Genomic DNA, 17,341 nt, shown 5'->3' with positions numbered 1-17,341 from the left:
GTTCTGAATAATTACAGTGGGGGGAAATCATTGGAATAATTAGCAGTTGCTACCAGAACATTCAGGGAAATGAAATGCCGAGTGGTGTTTATTAAACAGCACTTTATTTTCGGTTTAGGGCTGTTGGGAAGAAATTAGGTGGCAAATACACAGCGGCACTGAATGATTGGGAAAGCCTGGGATCATTAAGATCATTCAAGCCGCATTGCCCATCCCCTCCATTTCTGCCCATCTCCTCCATTCCTGCCCATCTCCTCCATTCCTGCCCATCTTTACGCCTTTCCTTGGCGTTTCTTCCCCTCCTTTTTGCACTGATACCCTTGCAAAGATGAGACGCAGCCCAGCCAGCGCCCCACAGCTTCAAACACTGCCTGGCGTGGGCTAAGCTTTCTTCTGCCTTTGACAAGAGCAGAAGCCACACAAAATTACTGCTCAGCAAAAGGAAAGAACAGCAGAGAGACTGAGCGCTACCAACAAGCATGAGCCTTGCAGCAGCAAAGGGCTGGCTGGGAAAGCAGCAGGAAGGGCACACAACCCATATATGAGAAGCAGGTGGACTCTACATTTAGGAAGGAATACCACTTTTTTCAGCCTCGTGGACATTTTTTTTGCCACAGTACTGAGTAAAATAGGGCAGGGAAAGAAGAAGAAAAAAAAAAGATCAAAGAATGCATGAGGTTTAGGAACACACAGTCCCAGCCTGAGGGAGGTCAGCCCTCCATCCCCACCGCCGCCAAGCTGAGGTGTAATGAGCACGTGGCACGTGGAGCAATGCAAAGAGAAGGCAGAAAGCAGAGCAGGGCAGGGCAGCACATCCCCACCTGCCCCCATCCACCCTCCCAGCATGGCACGAAGCAATCCGACATGGATCAGCAGAGGAAAGAGAGATGAAGTTTTAAGGGAGGTAGGAGCGCCTGTGTGTATGCGCATGGCTTAGATAACTCAAAAGATTTCACACTGTATTTCACATGATTCACATTGCTAAGCTTCTCCCTTCGAAATACAGGAGACGAGCAGAAATGAGGCAGGTCAAAAGCCTCATAAGCCTGAAACATCTCCAGGTTTGCAAAACCACTTTCGGAAGCTTCCCGTTCTGGACTGAGCAAGGTTACCCAATGCCAGCCAGATAAAACTGCACTCCCAACAAGCCATCACAGGCAGCACTACCACACAAACACAATAAAAACTGCCTTGAAAACCAGGAAAACAGATTGATGCCCTCCAGACACATATAATCTTGTAATCAGAAACAAGTCTGCCCTACCTTGGGGATGTCTTCTCATCGCAGCAATCCTGCGTAGCCAGGAGCATCTGTCAGCCAGCCTGGTCCAGCCTGCAACAGGGAGAGGATGCTCACTCATATAGACTTGGACTGTTGCTTTCTGATGTAGTTACTGGGGCAGCCAGTCAAGCCATTTCAAACAGTTTTTGTATATTAAGTCATTATATGCACAGAACCCTCCCCCCTTGACCGCTGCACACTCCAGCCCTGAGATGGAAAATGCAACAAATGGGAGTTGGACTCTGTGAGCCTGCTAGGTCCCTTCTGACTCCTGATATTCACAGAATCATTACGGTTGGAAAAGACCTCTCAGATCCCCCAGTTCAACCCCAAACCACCCCACCGTGCCCACATCCCTCAGTACCACATCCCCACGGCTCCGGAACACCCCAGGGATGGTGACCCCACCGCTCCCTGGGCAGCTGTGTCCATGCATCACCAGTTACATTATTGCAAGAAACTACAGGAAAAAACACAGACTTGCTATTCTGCCGGAATCTGAAGTAATTCTGCAGCTTATTGACATCTATGCCACATCCCTCTGTCCTACCTTATCAAGCCCACACAATTCTAAACCAGTGCAATGCTTTTCCTTTGCGCCACCTCTGCAGTAAGGCTAACTTCCAGTATTAGGAAAACAACACAACAAAGCAAGCATCCAAAACAATAAAAATAAATTAAAACCCCTAGAGCACACCGAGAAGAGTTGTGGCTTCTTTTACTGCCTTTTCCAAGGTGCTTTTTAAACACAGAGCAGGGAAGGTACGTAAATACATCAGCTCAACCCCCTCGGGCTCAGGGCAGAGCTCTGCAGGACCACCCCTAGAAGCAGCACAGCCATGCCAATGCCCCAAATGTAGCAGAAGAAAGAGAACTAAAAGCATTTTCCCTACATCAGACCTCACCCACCGATCCAACCCTTCCTTCCTGGCTTTACCCTGTGCCCCTGCTAAGTGCTGCAGTGCTCACTGCAAACACCACAGCCCTAGCTAAGCTGTGCAAGCAAGCTGCCATGGGGTGGGGGATTACTACCCCAAATCCTCTCCCATTTTGTAAGAACCAGGTCTCCATCTTGCAATAAGAGAAACCAACTCACCCCACTGAAGCAGCTCCTCACATGACTTCAACGCCAAGAAAAAACTCAATTTTCCTCCCAGACAACCCCCAGCTCCTGGTACAGAGCTCCATGTCTGAGCAGATCCCCTCCTGCTCTCCTTTTATCTGGGCAGAGCTGATCCCCCCCCCCCAGCCCCTACCAGGTGGGAGGACGAAGCACAGCCCCACAGCCATTGCCACCCAACGAGCCCAATCAGGAACACCTGGTTTGTGATCATCCAGAACAGCTGAACCAAGCTAAGGGGCCGGAGCAGCAGCTAACAGCAGAGCAAGCAAGTCCCTCTTTCCTCCCAGTTTCTACTCCATCACATTGCAGATATGGGTTCCTTCAGCTCCCTTCCCCAGTGACTCTGCAGCCTCATGGGCACTAGATCATATGCAGCTCCATGCCATTTCTCCTCCAGGTACTCCAACTTGAAAACCCCCAAAACAGAGCTGGGTCTCTGCAGGAGGCAGCTGAATGGCCCCCTCCCCACTGGGATGCCTGCAGAGCCTGCAGCTCAGCCATCAAACACCTGAGCTGGGGCAAGGTATCTCAGATGGACCAAGGCTGGACAGTGCTTCTACCCCAGCAGGCTTCCATAGAACAAGAGCACAATGCAGTGGGACAGCAGGAGAAATTCCTGCTGGAATTTCCTTGGAAATTCCTGCCTCTGTGCACACACAGCAGCACTGGAGCACGTGGGGAGGACCCTCCACTCCCAGCAAATGCAGGAGCACCACAAACACTATGTGGAAAAAGTGAAAGCCTCCCTGGAGATATGAGACCTTGGGCCCAGGTGTTCAGGCTGCAGTAATTGCATGACTCATTCATTAAAGGAAACACAAAATCTATTGCACTCCTTAAAGCCCCAAAGCTTCCCCCTTCTTTGGCCCCAGCCCAGCAACAGCCCTGAGCTCGGTGTGATGGGGCAGTGGGACACACGTGGCCTCATCCCACCCCTCTAACTCAGCCCTGCAGAGCACTTTTTGGTTTTCATGTCTTTCCTGTTTGTATTTGAAATAACAACCGAACGAGGGAAGCAAAAGAGGAACTGGAAGTGGAAAAAGGCTCCAAGAACAAATGGCTTGATTAAAAACTAACTGAGATAAAGGATGCTGAGAAACTCTTTGGTTTGGGGGAGAGAAGGGAGAGAGGTGTGGGGTGGGTCAGAGACAAAGCCAGGTGTTAGACACAGCAACAGGCAACACCTGAAAGGTAAAGGCAGACAAATTAAATGAAGCACAAATGTTTAGCAGCGAGGATGATTAACCTTTAAAACAAACCACCAATGGCAGTCCTGCATGCAGCATCTCTTGAGATACATAAATCAACCCCCAGCACCTTTTTGGAAGATGTATGTTCTACAAACACGAAATCTGAGGCTCAGGAAAGAGCCATCTAATGACTTTCTGGGGCCTGGTTATGTGATCTAAAAGTCCCCTCTGGCCTTAAATTCATTGCGCTGCTGCAGCTGATCCTGAATTGATCACGGGAAGCAGAAATCCTGCACGGCCCAAAATTTCTTCTCCAAAAGAGCAGCGCTGCACTGCACAGCTGCTGGGGGGTCACCAGCATCCCTGGGGGGGGGGGGTCACACCAGCATCCCTGGGGGGGTCACCAGCATCCCTGGGGGGGGGGGGGTCACCAGCAGTGTGGGCACATGGCAGTGAGGGATGTGAGAGTCAGAAGGACAATCCAAAGAGCAGCTGGAGAGATGATTCTTGAGAAGCTCTGCCCAGTCAAAGCTTGCAAAGCCAAACAAGGAACGAACAGAGCCCAATGCTGCCCCATGTCCCTGCTTTGCTGTTTGCCCACAGGTGCTGAGCCACACAGACAGGTCGCCCCGCTCCTCAGCTACAACAAGCAGTAACAGAAAGGAAAACACTCCAGAGCAGTGTAAATGCCACCGTGGGGGTGGCAGCTTTGTGCAAAGGGAGAGATGGCCTGCAGGCACCAGGCTGGAGCACGCTGCAAACAGGGAGCACAGCCACGCAGGGCTGCTTCTCACCTTTGCTGCCCATAAACATCAGCAGACATTTTGCAGCTCCCTTTCCACCCTCAAGACGTTGCCCTTCATTTGCTCTCCCGCACACATTTCCCTGCACTATTTTGTAGCAAAACTCAACAGTTCAAACTCACATCTTTCCCCTCCGAGGAATTTTCCACCCCCTGTCACCACTGCCCCAGATGCAGATTTGCATCCCCAAAAAGTCCCTTGCAATACCCAGCGGTGAGGATGCACTGAACGTACCAATGGGGTAAATTAAATGCATCCATCTCTCTGCAGCTCACAATGGCACCGTTCTTACCCTGCATACAACTTTCCAACAATCAACTTAATTTATTTCCATAATAAATGGAAAGCCAACTTTTCTTTTAGAGCAGCAATCAGGGCCGAGCGCTGCAGCGCTCTTTGTGTGTGTTGGTGTGTTGGTTTTTTTTGAAGGCAAACTCTATTCAACTCTCTCATTCTCTTTAAATAAAATGATTCCTTTATCTATTATTCATTTGAAATACAGAAGGAGGACACAGGAGACCGTGGAAGTGCACAGTTTGTTTCTGAGCCCTCTCGAATAGGTTTTAAAGCACAGAACTCAGGGTTTGGTAGTTAGGAGCTCGCTGTTTCCATTCCCTTTGCTTTATGATGTTATAATGTGGCCCATCGCTCCAGTGTCCACATGCAAATGCCAGCTGAGCTGTGCTGTTTGCTTGCTGCCATTCACAGAGGTTGGCTCTCCTACACACAGCAGTGCAGCACGGGCTTGCAGGGCATCCCTCTGCTTTTCCATATCAAATGAAAAGAGTGCATGGATACAAAACCCCATCAGTTGGGAGTAAAACTGCCTGGCAAGAGAAGGGGGCACCCCCAGCAGTGAGGTGAGATGCTGCATCCCTACACCCAAAGATCCCATCCTGTGCAGAGCTCTCCTTTCAGCCCTGGTGGGATTTAAGGGTCTGCCTTCACCTCCCCACATGCATTTCTAAAATAAATGTTAAAAAAAAAAACAAACCAACAAAATACCCAGAGCTCCCATTGCCAATGGAGAGAGGCCAGCACCTCCGGAGGGCAATTCATCTCACCCGTCTTTCTGGTAGGAAATAAACGGCCTCTGGAGATGCCTATTTCTGTCCATGGACCAGGAGGGAGCCCGAGGCAACCAACCCCAGCACTGACATCGAACTTTTAGACGCAGAAGTCAGAGCAGATTAATCCAACCCATTATCAAGGCCTTTAATTTTGGCTGCCTTGATTTACGGGTGCTTGCTCAGCACATCCAGCCCTCTGTGGACCCACACACTGTTTTTTCCCCTTCACTTCTCCTACTTTGGATGGGACTTTTTACTCTGCCACACCTCCCGCAGTATTAGATACGAAATAAGAATTATCCTCACTTAGAACTTCCTCTTGGAGCCCAAAAAAATGGAAATGTTCACTTCGATTGCATTGTTGCCAGTGTTCTGAACACACCTGGGACACAAAAACGCACCATTATCCTCATTTGGTAGATGAGGAAATGGCTGAGTCATGAATAAAGCACAGGGAACCGTAAGCTGCTGCTCTGCCTGTGAAATATACCTATATATATATTTATATGTACCTCAACCTCCATGCTGGGTGCAGCCCCAGGGCTCTGCCTGCTGTCAGCATCTCTTCTCAGGAGGATGAGGACTGCATGCAGCTGTGCCACATCTGGATTCACAGACCTGGCTGGTGGCAAGCAAGTGCCCAAGGTCTGGAGGTATGTGCTCTGTTTGGAGGAAGGATCTCAGCCATCCCCTGCCCACCCCACAGGCACCGTGGGGCTGGACATGGCTTTCTCACTGCCTTTCAGCAGCAGCTGGCACGGCAATAGCTTCATTCTGCACAGCCCATGTGCCCTTTGTGCTCTCTCTGCAGGATCACAGCAGTGCAAGGCTCACATCCAGCCCTTCTGTGCAGGACACAGCAGCCTGGAGCCCACGCAACATCCATCTCACACACCAAGCAGGTGCCTCTCAGGGGCTAATTAGGCTCAGACCCCATTCAGTGCTCGTGGGCACATTTCAAGCCATCTCCCACAGCCTCCATAAGATGAAACTGGCCCTTGGGCCGCTCATCTTTTGTTAACTGCAGCTGTTCCAGAGGTACAATGAAATCTGCTGCTCAACCACATGCCAGCAGGTGGATGCCATCCCTGCCTGCACGTGGTGCTGCTCACATTGCAGTATCTCTGCCCTCCGTGCTGCAGCCCTGCAGGTGGGAGCCACTACCTGCAAAAGGGGAAGAGGAGAGCCAAAGGAGCTGCTTCCTGCAGCCTCCTGTCTCATGGACCCTGCCTGACCTGCTCGCTCAGTTGAAAATTACAAGCTAACCTCTCCCCAGCAGGAATACAGCTTTCCTGTTCTCAGCATAATGAAGTGCAGGTCCATAAAGCCAGCTCCTAGCATCACCTTGCAGCCATGCATGCAGAGATCCTCTCAGTGCAGATCTAGGTCAATGTCCAGCAGGCATTGACATTGCATCAGAGAGCTGAACAAAGCAGGCATCTGCTGCAGGGGCAACACAAACTTCCATCTCTCTCCTCTCTTCCATCCCATCTCACAGCCAAGACATCGCTGCTCCTCCATCCTGCTTCATCAGCACCCACTGACCCAACGCTGAGCCCCAGCCCTGCCGTCGATGCCTGTTGGTGGCCTTTTTGTAAACTTTGCCTGCATAGGTTTCATTAGGCTGCCTTGCAGTCATTACATCAAGTAATGGAAAACATCCATCTCCTTCAGCTCCTCCACAGCAGCCAAAGGAAATTGGTCTGAAGAGCGTTAATCAAGCTATGAAAATCATTGGCAGCTCGCATCTTGATGAGGAGAACCCAGCTTGTGTTCAGAGGCACCTGGGGAGGAGCTGTTCTCCCACCACCAGAGCTCACTGCATGCATGTGGGGATAAATGAAGGCTTTGCTGCTCTCCCAGCCTGTAAATGAGCCCGGCATAGAATCACAGAATCATTCAGGTTGGCAAAGACCTCTAAAATCCCTAAATCCAACCCCAGCCCACTCCACCCTGCCCACTGACCATGTGCCTCAGTGCCACATCCCCATAGCTCTGAACAGCCCCAGGGCTGGGGGTCCCCCCACTCTCTGAATGTCCACAAGCATCACCGCTCCCCAGTTCCTCCACTTTCCATACCTACACGAGTCCCACACTGGAATGAGTGAAGCTCCCAAACCTCTACACAGCACAGAGATGTCAGTATCCTTAACCATATCCGAGGTTTCAACTCCTAAGGAGGAACAGACTTGAAACCCAGCAGCAGTTTCTGTTCTCACCCCAGACCCACCCTACCAGGGCGCGATGTGTGCCGACCCTACAGAATCATTGCTGCCATCCAGGAACCAAAGCGCCTTTCTGTAGCGGTTCCTTCCATGTTATTTTAGCAGCTGCTGTCTTACAGACTGCTGGAGTAAGAGATTAATGCTTTAATTATACCATCTGAAAGCCGGGAGGCTGAGCGTTCCAATGGTATACAGCACTGACTCCTGGCACCGGCGGATCTGGAGGGAGTACGCACTAAAATCGAGCTGGAGTCCAAGTGAGGAATAAAAGTGGAAAACGTAGTAAGACAGTAATCAGAATAATGTGATTTTAATGCTCAATATCTCACAACCAGCTGGGGCTGGAAATTAAAGCTTCATGCTCGTTGCAAGTGGGGGATCCTGTCTTGCAAAGACTTTCCTGCTCTCATTGTGGCTTTCCCAAGGTTGGGGTTGACAATGCCGGCCCCGCTCCTGTCAGCCTGCACACGAGGAGGCAAATGTCTCTCTCATCTGCTCTGCACTTGGCTTTTCTCCTCCGTTTTCATATCAGAGGGGTTGGAGGCGATAGCAGGTCTGCCTCTCCTGCTTCTATTTTCTCGCCGAGCTGTGATCTCGACTGGAACGCGGTGTGCGAGCGACTAATTCCTTCCCCTCAGCTGTGGGGTCTGTCTGTAGCACGTGGGGCTTCTGTGCTCTGCCACTTCCCTCCCTAACGCACAGCTGAGCAGGAGAATGGTGCAAATCAACCTTTTCAGAGCCGCATTCATCTTTCCTCGGCGCTTTTCAATCGTGGAGCTTTGCAGCCGGCACAGAGCTGGGGCTGCCCTCGCTTTGCAAGGGATGCTCAGGGGCTGCATCCCCAAGGCCATGGGCAGGGAAAAGCCAAGTGTGGAAACACCCGCACCGTGCTCAGCTGAAACCAGAGCAAATCCAGCCCTCGTAGCCAAACCAGCTCAGACTTCTCAGATTTCCAAGATTTTCTGCACAGAAAGCTGCTCCTATGCCCCAGAGCAGGCCTGCTGGGTCTGCCTGCTTGTTTGTTCTGAAAGAGTTGCATCGGGAAACACTAAGGAATCAAAGCATCAGCTCTGCACAAATCAGGACTCAGTTTCTGCAATGAAACATCAGGTGTGCACCAGGAGCACAGCCCACAGATCCTCCAGAACACAGCCTTGGGCAGAGCAAACTGACACTAATAATGATCAAAAACTTTGGGCTCTGACAAAACCACATCCTCCTAAAAAATAATTAAAAACAAAAGACAATTTTGCCCAATCTACAGGCTCTTTTAAACAGGCAGTCCCACAAGCAGAACTAATGAAGCTCGCCTGCCCATAGATTGGTGTCTCACAGCTCAATTCTCAGATGCCTAATGAGGTGCACGCACTGATCTCAGTTTTCCCCCCTCACCAGGGGGACCAACCCACGCTGCCACCTCTCCTCCCACCACTGCTGTCACTGGGGGTTTCTGCCCCTTTGGACACAACAAAGCATCATGAGACACGCTCCCAAAAATCACAATGCAAAGCCCAATCTGAGCTGCTGCGTGCTGTCATCACACTCAAACTCTTTGCAAAGTGTGGTGATGCAGTGGCACAGGTGGCCTGGGGAGGTGCTCCAGAGCTGCAAGGATGTGGTGGCCCTGAGGGACACAGTCAGCAGGTGCAGTGGGAAGGGTTGGACCTGAGGATCTGAGAAGTCTTTTCTAAGCTGAACGATTCTGTGATTGTATTCTTTGCATCCCCCTTCAGCACCGCAGGCAGCAGGGAAGCTGCAGAGGACACCAGAACAATCTGAGACTTCTGAGCTTAGAATCTGAGCTGCACTGAAGAGGAAGTGCTGTCTGGACCATGGGGATGCAGACGAGGAGCAGGAGCCCACCAGCTGCTCGTCCTTTATTGTAATGGAGCAGCACAACGGATGCAGAAGTAATTTCCTTGCATGGCTGCCTGCACAGGACGCGGGTGAAGTGAACCGCGCTGCGAGCCAACATGTGTACGGCTGTGCCTGTGTGCTGAACACGCATGCAAACAAGCCTTGCTCCTCCAGAGCCTCCCATCAGCTCGTTGCTGCATCCAAATGAAGAAAATCAGTGTTTACCAATATTTCTAGAGCTCGCTGCAGCCAAAATACAAGATTTCTGTTTCGGAGGCCCTGCTAGGATTACAATGCCTCTAGCACTGGCTTTTTGTCAGACTCTGCAAAGGGGAGACCAGAGCAGAGCAGAAACAAGCAAGGCCAGGACGTGCATACCCCAACTGCATCCTGCTGTGGCCATGCAGAGGGTTCCCACAGCCCTGCTGAGTCCCAGTGCAATGGGAGGAAGCTCAGCAGCCCTAGGGGGATGGAGAAAGTGGGAGCAGAGCCTTCCCCCAGACAAAACCCCAGTTGGGTGCACAGTGGAGAGCAGTGACTATGCAGCCATGCAATGCCACGCATTAAGCAGGAGCCCCTCAATGGCTGCACTGCAGCAGGGCTGGGCAGCTGTGTGCAGCACTGTGCTGCCCACAGGGAGGTAACAGCTCAGGGACACAGCTGCTTGAGTTGGCTGCACAAAGCCCTCAGTGGGGCAAACCCAAATCCTCTTCTCCCAGTGCTGGTGAGCTGTAGATGCTGCCAGCAGCGTAGCCAGCAGAGCAGCCTGCCTGGCTGTGACAGCAGCAGGATGCACTTAGCTCTTGGAGCTGGCAGCACCTGCTCATTTCCATCGCCACACTGATGATGTGATGCCATCACCCCATGGTGACACATGGGCTCTGGCACCCACGTGCCCTCAGACCGTGCCTCAGAGCCGTGCCAAGGAGCAGGGAGGAAGCATTAGTGCATCACCTCGCCTGCTGGGCTCAGGAGACATCAGCAGCGGGCACTGCACTCAACCCTCATCCTCTTCTTAATTAAGAGCACAGGTATTAAATTGCAGCCCTTTATTCATGGACAGGTGTGTGTCTTTGTCAGAGGTCCCTGCTTAAATCATCCGCCTCGTCTCCAATAACAATGTTAACGATGCTCAGGGCTGGCTCTGGACTGTAAAACATATTTCCCTGATGTTTGTTCAATAATTCCATGAGAATTAAAAACATCTATTACCGACTGCAGGATGCTAAGAGGCCCCTGGAGCAGAGAGCGGGCTGTAACTCAGTCGAGGGGCTCAGCTGATGCCACAGATGCTGTTGTCCCAGCAGTAGCAGCTTGGATGCTGCTTGTAGGCACAGAGCTCTCAGCTACAGACATGTCCCTGATGTGGCCCCAGGAGCAGTCCTGGGACAGCCCCCAGCTGCTCTCTGCTCTCCCATCACTGCCACAAGCACTTGGACACGGGACATTTCCCTTAGCACAAAGCACTGCAATACACATCACGTCCCCCACGCTCGGTGGAAGGAGAGCTGCTAAGAAAAGAGAACCACAGAGAGAGGGAGGATAATTCCAGGTGTCCCAAACGTGTCCCAAGCATCGTCACCAACCTCCCCAAAGCACACGTTTAGCACCCAGACCCCAAGCCACAGGATGCATGAGCGCACTGCCTACATGCAGAGCAGTCCCCATCCCTGTCACGACTTCTGGCAGCTCAGAAATGTTGTTTCTGGAAAAATATTTATCCTGCTAATGAAGCCGAGGCAGCAGCAGAGCCCCAGAAGGTCAGAGCAGCGCCTGCTGCAATCAGCTCCCTTCACAGCTCCTGCTGAATGGGGCTCTGATTGCAGATGCCAATCAGAGCACTCAATTTTGCCTGCTTATTTGGAAATTAAAACATAAAGGCACTTTCCCAGACGCTGCGTTTAGGGGTGGTTTATATAACATAATCTCGTGGGCAGAAAGCCAGATGGATCCGGAGGGTGGGACCTTGGAGCCAAACGACTCAATTTGGGCAGGAAATAAACTCAGCCTTCAAACTCACGTTCCAAGGAGTGGTAGGAAAGGGGTCGGGGGCTGCAGCCCACCTAAGCACCAGGCACACAGGGCTTTCGTGCAGGTCCTAAGGACTGAACTGATTCCAAGGGCTGCTAGCCAAGCAGCAGGCTGCAGTTTGGGTTCCATCGCCTGTTATCTTTAATTATTATTGGTATTTCTGGTATTTTGCAGCTCACCCAAACACTGAGACAGTTGGATGATCAGCAGGCAAGAGGAGAAATGAAAACAAACGAATCCAGTCCTGCAAAAGCACGGATCCTAGAACACACGATGCTCAACTGCTGCGGAGCAGCTGGGCTCGTCCCTATGTAGGCTCTCATGATTTCCATTTAAATCATCAGAATTAAAGAGTAGTTTGAGTTAGAGCAGCTGCCTGAAGATTTCCATGCCTTCCCATATCCCCACCAGCACAGCTCTTTGGCGCAGAGGAAGGAATAAAGGGATGGAGACCAGACCTGAGCTGCCCAAACAGCCTCCCTGCCCCATGCAGGAGCTGCTGTCAACATGCAGCAATGCAAGAACCTCATGGAGAGCTCCTGCTTAAAGCCCTGCTTTAAGGTGCAGACGCTGCAGTTCCCCAGGCAAAGTGTCCCTTGCCACTGAGGTGCACACCTGCTGCAGCCCTGCTCAAAAGCCTCCAAAAAAAGGCTTTAACTGCAAGAAAGCCTACCAGATCTCTTCATTTATCATGGCTTTTTGTTCATCAACACAAGTTGTTTCAAGCAGAAAGGTGCTGGTGGGCAGCTGAGATCCCAGCCCCAGGCAGTGCTGTGTGAAGGTGAGGATGTACAAACCAGCCATGCTCCCAGGGCTACTCTTCATCTGCAACACCGACCCAGGGCACGCAGGCACAGGACAGACAGCAGCAGGAACTCCAACTCAGCCCAAAACCTCTCTACATCCCATAGCAGGAAAGCCCAAGCCGTGCAGCCACCTCGCAAAGCTCCCACTTGGGTGGGACTGTAGGTGCAAAGCAAGTATCTCAGCTCTGGCTTTGCACGGTTCCAGATGTGTGCACCAGCACAAAGCCCAGACAGCCAGGCAGACTGCAGCAGGGCTCGTGTATCTCTCAGCCAGTGTTTGTGCAGGGGTATGTGAGCGTTTCTATCTGTCCTAGGTACTCGTTCAGTGAGCAAATATCCTCTGCCTGAAGCAGTCTCTGTATGTGCAGATACCAGACCCAGCAGAAGGAAAAAAAAAACCTCTGAACCCAAACCCAAAGCCTTCCTCCGGCATTCATCATTTTAATTAGTGGAGCTGTGCCCTGAATCTCAATGGGAGATTATACCATAAAGAGAGCCGGGCGGAATAGCACAAGTGTCTCCTCTCACTTCAGAAACGAACAGAGCTGTCTGTGAAATTATTACTAATATTATGTGTACCATTTACAGCTCAACGTTCACGTCCTGGGGGCTCATCAGCAGCTGCAAGAAACCCCACGGTCGGGGTGGTTTTGAGTGCACGGCCACGACTGCTGAGCCAGGTGACATTTCCATTGCCGCTGTCCTGCCACATCACCACAGCACAGATCCTGGTCCTGCACCCAACCCGATGCCCCCAGTGCCCCTCGGGCACAGCAATGCACGCACTGGGAGATGGAGCTTCCAGCTCCATGGCAGCAAACACGTCGCCCCTACGTGCCAGCCATACAGATAGCCAAGGAAATAAAGAAATGCATACACACTAAATCGTCTGCGCCCCAAACTCTCCAGGTAACCATAAAGACCACAGGAGTACATCAACGCGCGGCCCTCACTCGTTGGCCCTTGATACCAATCGCTTTATTCCCTCTTATAAAGGTTATAAACTCACTCCTGGAGGAGCAAAGCTATGATTTTGCACACAGCAGTGCTGGGGCTGCAAGGGAGGGATGATGATGGGTGGCAGCAGGGCCACGCATCCCTCCATCCACCACTTCCCACGGCTGGGGTGTGGAGCCAACAAGCAGCAAGGCAGAGAAACGCCCCGATGTGTCTTTGCAGAAAGCCTCCAAAACCTCATTTCTTCATTAAAGGACCTCAGGTTACAGCACAGGGCTCTGCCACTGCAGACAGGTTTGCAGCTCCTTCTCTACTGTGGAGTAGAAGCTCCCTAAGTAAAGAGTATTGCAGCAGCGCGGTGTTATTGCTGCGCTCTGAATTGTAGGCTACAAACACATCTCTAAGCGATCAGATAACGAGAAAAAAATAAACAAAAGTAAAAGCATTACAAGTGGAACTCAGCCTGGCACCCAACCAAAGCCCATTCCTGAGGGTGGGATGGAAAAGGCGATGTTTAAAGGAGTCAACAGGAGCTGGGCTGGCACCCGCCCTCCAAATGCTTCGGTGCAATTTGTAGATCGTTATCGCCGGGATAAAATCAGATAACTCAAAAACAATTGTGAGCGGTGAGAGATCATCTCTCCTTGGAATACAGGATGTGCACCAATGATGCTGTGTGTCGGTAAGGATGAAGCTGCCAGCCGTGGCACGGAGCACAGAGCCAGGATAACCCACACAGCAGAGGCAGCAGCCAAAAGCCACCTCTATCCCCACCTCTATCCCACATGGGTGAACTGCAGGAGCTAACGGGCTCAGAGACCCCCCAGCAGTGGGGTGTGGGCTGAGGTGAAGGCAGGAGCTTGACTCTAAAAATTAAGAACATACAGATTTGAGTCCCGTTTTTCTCCCTCCAAGGGGTTCAGAAGATGTAAGGGCTCCAAAAAGCAACCAAAAAGCGTCCTGTAATAGAACCTAACACGGCTCAAACTCATCCCATTTTGCAGCCAGGAACTCCCACACATCCAGAAAAGCTCATTCTATGGAACCCAGCCAGTCTGGAGCAGTCTTGGGAACACAGCCCTCTGGATCCACACCACCTCAAATCTGTGATGGCCAATATTCATCTATTGAAAACACAGTTAAGAGAGGGCAAGTCAAGGCTCAGAGCGTTACACAAGCAATAAGCAGCCCGGCTGCCCACCTGCCTCCCACAGCCCATGACAGAGGAGGGATGCTCATGTGCTCATGGACGTGGCAGCAGTTGTTCATGCATCGTCTCATAAATATTTAACAGTAAGCACTTTGTAAAGAAGAATGTTATTAAGGCTGGTGTAGTTTGTGGCTCCAAATGTGGCCATACATCAGATGTTGCCAGTCTAGTATGCATAACCCTCTTAGAGCAGCCGGTGGCAAATCAGTTTCACTGCGTTAAAAACATATAGAGAGAGAAAAAAAAATAGAAAGAAAGGTAAAATCCTGAACCTGAGAGCCCTGGGGAGATGTGTGAGGGATGTCCCACCGATAGATCAGACCTCCGTAATACCCACAGCAATAGAGCCAGCTCAGGGAGATGGGGGAATAAAGGGAGGGCAAGAAGGGAAAAGCCAATAAAGCAGAATGCAATAGATGGAAAGCAATTCTTGGCAGCAATTTTTAGCATAAGTGCATTGTTGTGGCTTTTTTTTCTTTTGTGCAATCACAAATTAATCTTTTTATTGCTGCTGAAGATGCTCTAATAATATTTATTCCAACACTTTACGCTTTATTGTGATGCTTTTGACTTCTTTTGGGGTCTATGTTTTTCTTTTCCTCCCCTGCTGTATTAACTTCATTTGCTCCATCACAGCCCCACCAACCCCAGAAGAAGGGATGGAAGAAACCTCCCCACACCCAACAGACTCCTGCCCCAAAATCAAAGCCATGCCAGGCTCTGCAGCCCTTGCCAGGAGTTTGTTTCCACTCCAAAAAGCAAATAATTTCCTATATGGGGCTTCCACAAACTGGTCACTCTCTCCCACTGCCTACACAGCCATGCTGACAGAGGCTGTTGCACATTGACCATCTGAGCAATGACATATGAAGTATATTTAAATAGGAAATAGGCCTATTAAGACACTTAACAATATGGCAGGAGCAAAAGCAGCCTGTGAGTTCATAATTTGGTTTAAAAATATTGAAAATGATTTTAATTCCCTCATTAACATAATGAAAACCTGGGGAGAGGATGAGTGAAGGAGGAGACTGGCAGGGAAGGTGACTTAGGAGACACAACTCCTATGGTAAATGGGGAGAAGAGCCTCTGGGCCAAAGGGATCCTGCACCTTTCCATCCCAAATACTGGCTTGAAAGGCACAGAAAGGCACCTGCACCAGGGCAGGCATGGCACTAAGAGACACAGCCAGTTGGCATGGGGGGAGGGGGGGTAATTGATGGTTGAACTCGATGATCTTAGAGGTCTCCAACCTTAACGATTCTATGGTCAGAGAGCTCCAGAAACAGCAGCAAAAGGTGCAGGTGGGACAGCCCCAGTGCTGCCCTTGCACTTCACCTCTGCTCTGAGCTCCTTTGCCCATGTGCACCCCACCAAAACACCCCCCGGCCCCACAAACCCAAGCAGTGCTGGAGCATCCCCGCTTTGTCACCATGGAGTTCATTTAATCTGTGCATGTGTTTAATTCCCCACGCCGGCGTTTCTCCGCTCTATCACTTTTCACAGCCTGTCAGTCCCGAAGCCCTTTGCAGAGCAGCCACATGCCATCCCTGCTTAGGAATCACGCCAGCTCCAGCAGTCATTAGGTGCCTCCCATGTCCTACACGCAGCCGTGAACATCCGCGCAATCAGACGGCGCATCAGAGCGGGGAGGTGGGCAGGGATGTCACCCGTCACCCCCTGCCCCCACTGCTTTCAGGTTGCTGCTTTGCACAGATATGTATATATATTAATTTAAGAAGCTCTGTTTGCTTCTTTTCTGCTCTTGCCCATTTCCCCACTAACAGCCTTGCCCATGGGGATCCATCCCTTTGAGTTGGCCTGCCCACAGCATTCACAGCCAAGGATGCACCCCAGCCCCATGGAGGATCAGATCCACACCACCCCAACAAACCCAACCCCTCCTTCCATCTCTGCTCCCCCCTGGAGTCGTTAGGAAAGCCACAGTGCTGGCATCAGAAACCAGCATTCACCCTTTGCAAGGTCAAGAAAAATCCCTCAAAATGTCATAGAGTTTTGAGAGTCCTAAATGAAGAAATTGCTTAATCTACCTGGGGGATTGCAGCTATTATACCCACTGCCGTAAACAAGCTTCAGATCCAGCTACTAAGGATTGCACCGACGTCGTGGAGCACAGGCTAAATTGACAAGTTGTCTCTGCTGCCCTTGAAACTCAATTTGCCATCACTCACCTCATTTCAAATTAGCACAGAACAAAACCTCATCGTCCTGCTGCTCTGCTGGGGCTGGCTTATGCAAGGTCCCTGATCCTATTGCATCAGGTAGGGGAAGAAAGGAGCGTCAGTGAAGCCCCTTACAGACAGTTACAGCTTCTGGAACTTGGAATAATTTCATCCCTTTACCAACAAATACACAAAACATGAGGACATGGCTTAAATCAGACATATGGTATGATTGCTGGACAGTCCTGAATGGAGCCAGGAGTTGGGCTCAATGATCCCTATGGGTCACTTTCAACTTGGGATATACTGTAATTCTGATTTGAAGGGATGTAAGCAGCAAGGGGGCACAACAACATCACTGTGTGTGGAGTCAGGGGTGGTTGGGATGGAGCTGAACATTCACAGTGGATGGGAAAGGTTGGAGCATCTTCAAACCGTGCCCAAAGCCCATTTGCCACAAACCTGTTCACTATCCAGGCTTCATTTCTACTAAAAGGGAGTTTTCAGTTAATAAAACGTCGGGGGAGAACATCACATCAGTGCAGAATGGATGGCCTGAAACTTCAGAATCAGCCTAATTCTAGCAAGCCGCTCCCAACTATTT

General features: G+C 50.8%; 1 protein-coding gene across 4 annotated transcripts in view; it reads right to left on the bottom strand.

Annotated features, from left to right (window-relative positions):
• Positions 1 to 17,341, bottom strand: part of LOC125703580 (protein CEPU-1) — a 315,707-nt gene that overhangs the window by 253,363 nt on the left and 45,003 nt on the right. For 3 of the 4 annotated variants that reach the window (XM_048968235.1, XM_048968236.1, XM_048968233.1), the window contains exon 2: positions 1,265 to 1,333. In XM_048968235.1, the coding sequence (XP_048824192.1) occupies positions 1,265 to 1,283 (19 nt within the window). In that variant the 5' untranslated portion in view covers positions 1,284 to 1,333. Of the gene's footprint in view, positions 1 to 1,264; positions 1,334 to 2,378; positions 2,457 to 17,341 lie in introns of those variants that run through there. The other variant, XM_048968237.1, reaches the window with a different exon arrangement.

The sequence above is a fragment of the Lagopus muta genome, chromosome 22 (assembly GCF_023343835.1).
Source record: "Lagopus muta isolate bLagMut1 chromosome 22, bLagMut1 primary, whole genome shotgun sequence".
Lineage (NCBI taxonomy): Eukaryota > Metazoa > Chordata > Aves > Galliformes > Phasianidae > Lagopus > Lagopus muta.
The sequence above is the reverse complement of the archived record's forward strand: the minus strand, read 5'-3'. Positions and strand labels throughout refer to the sequence as shown.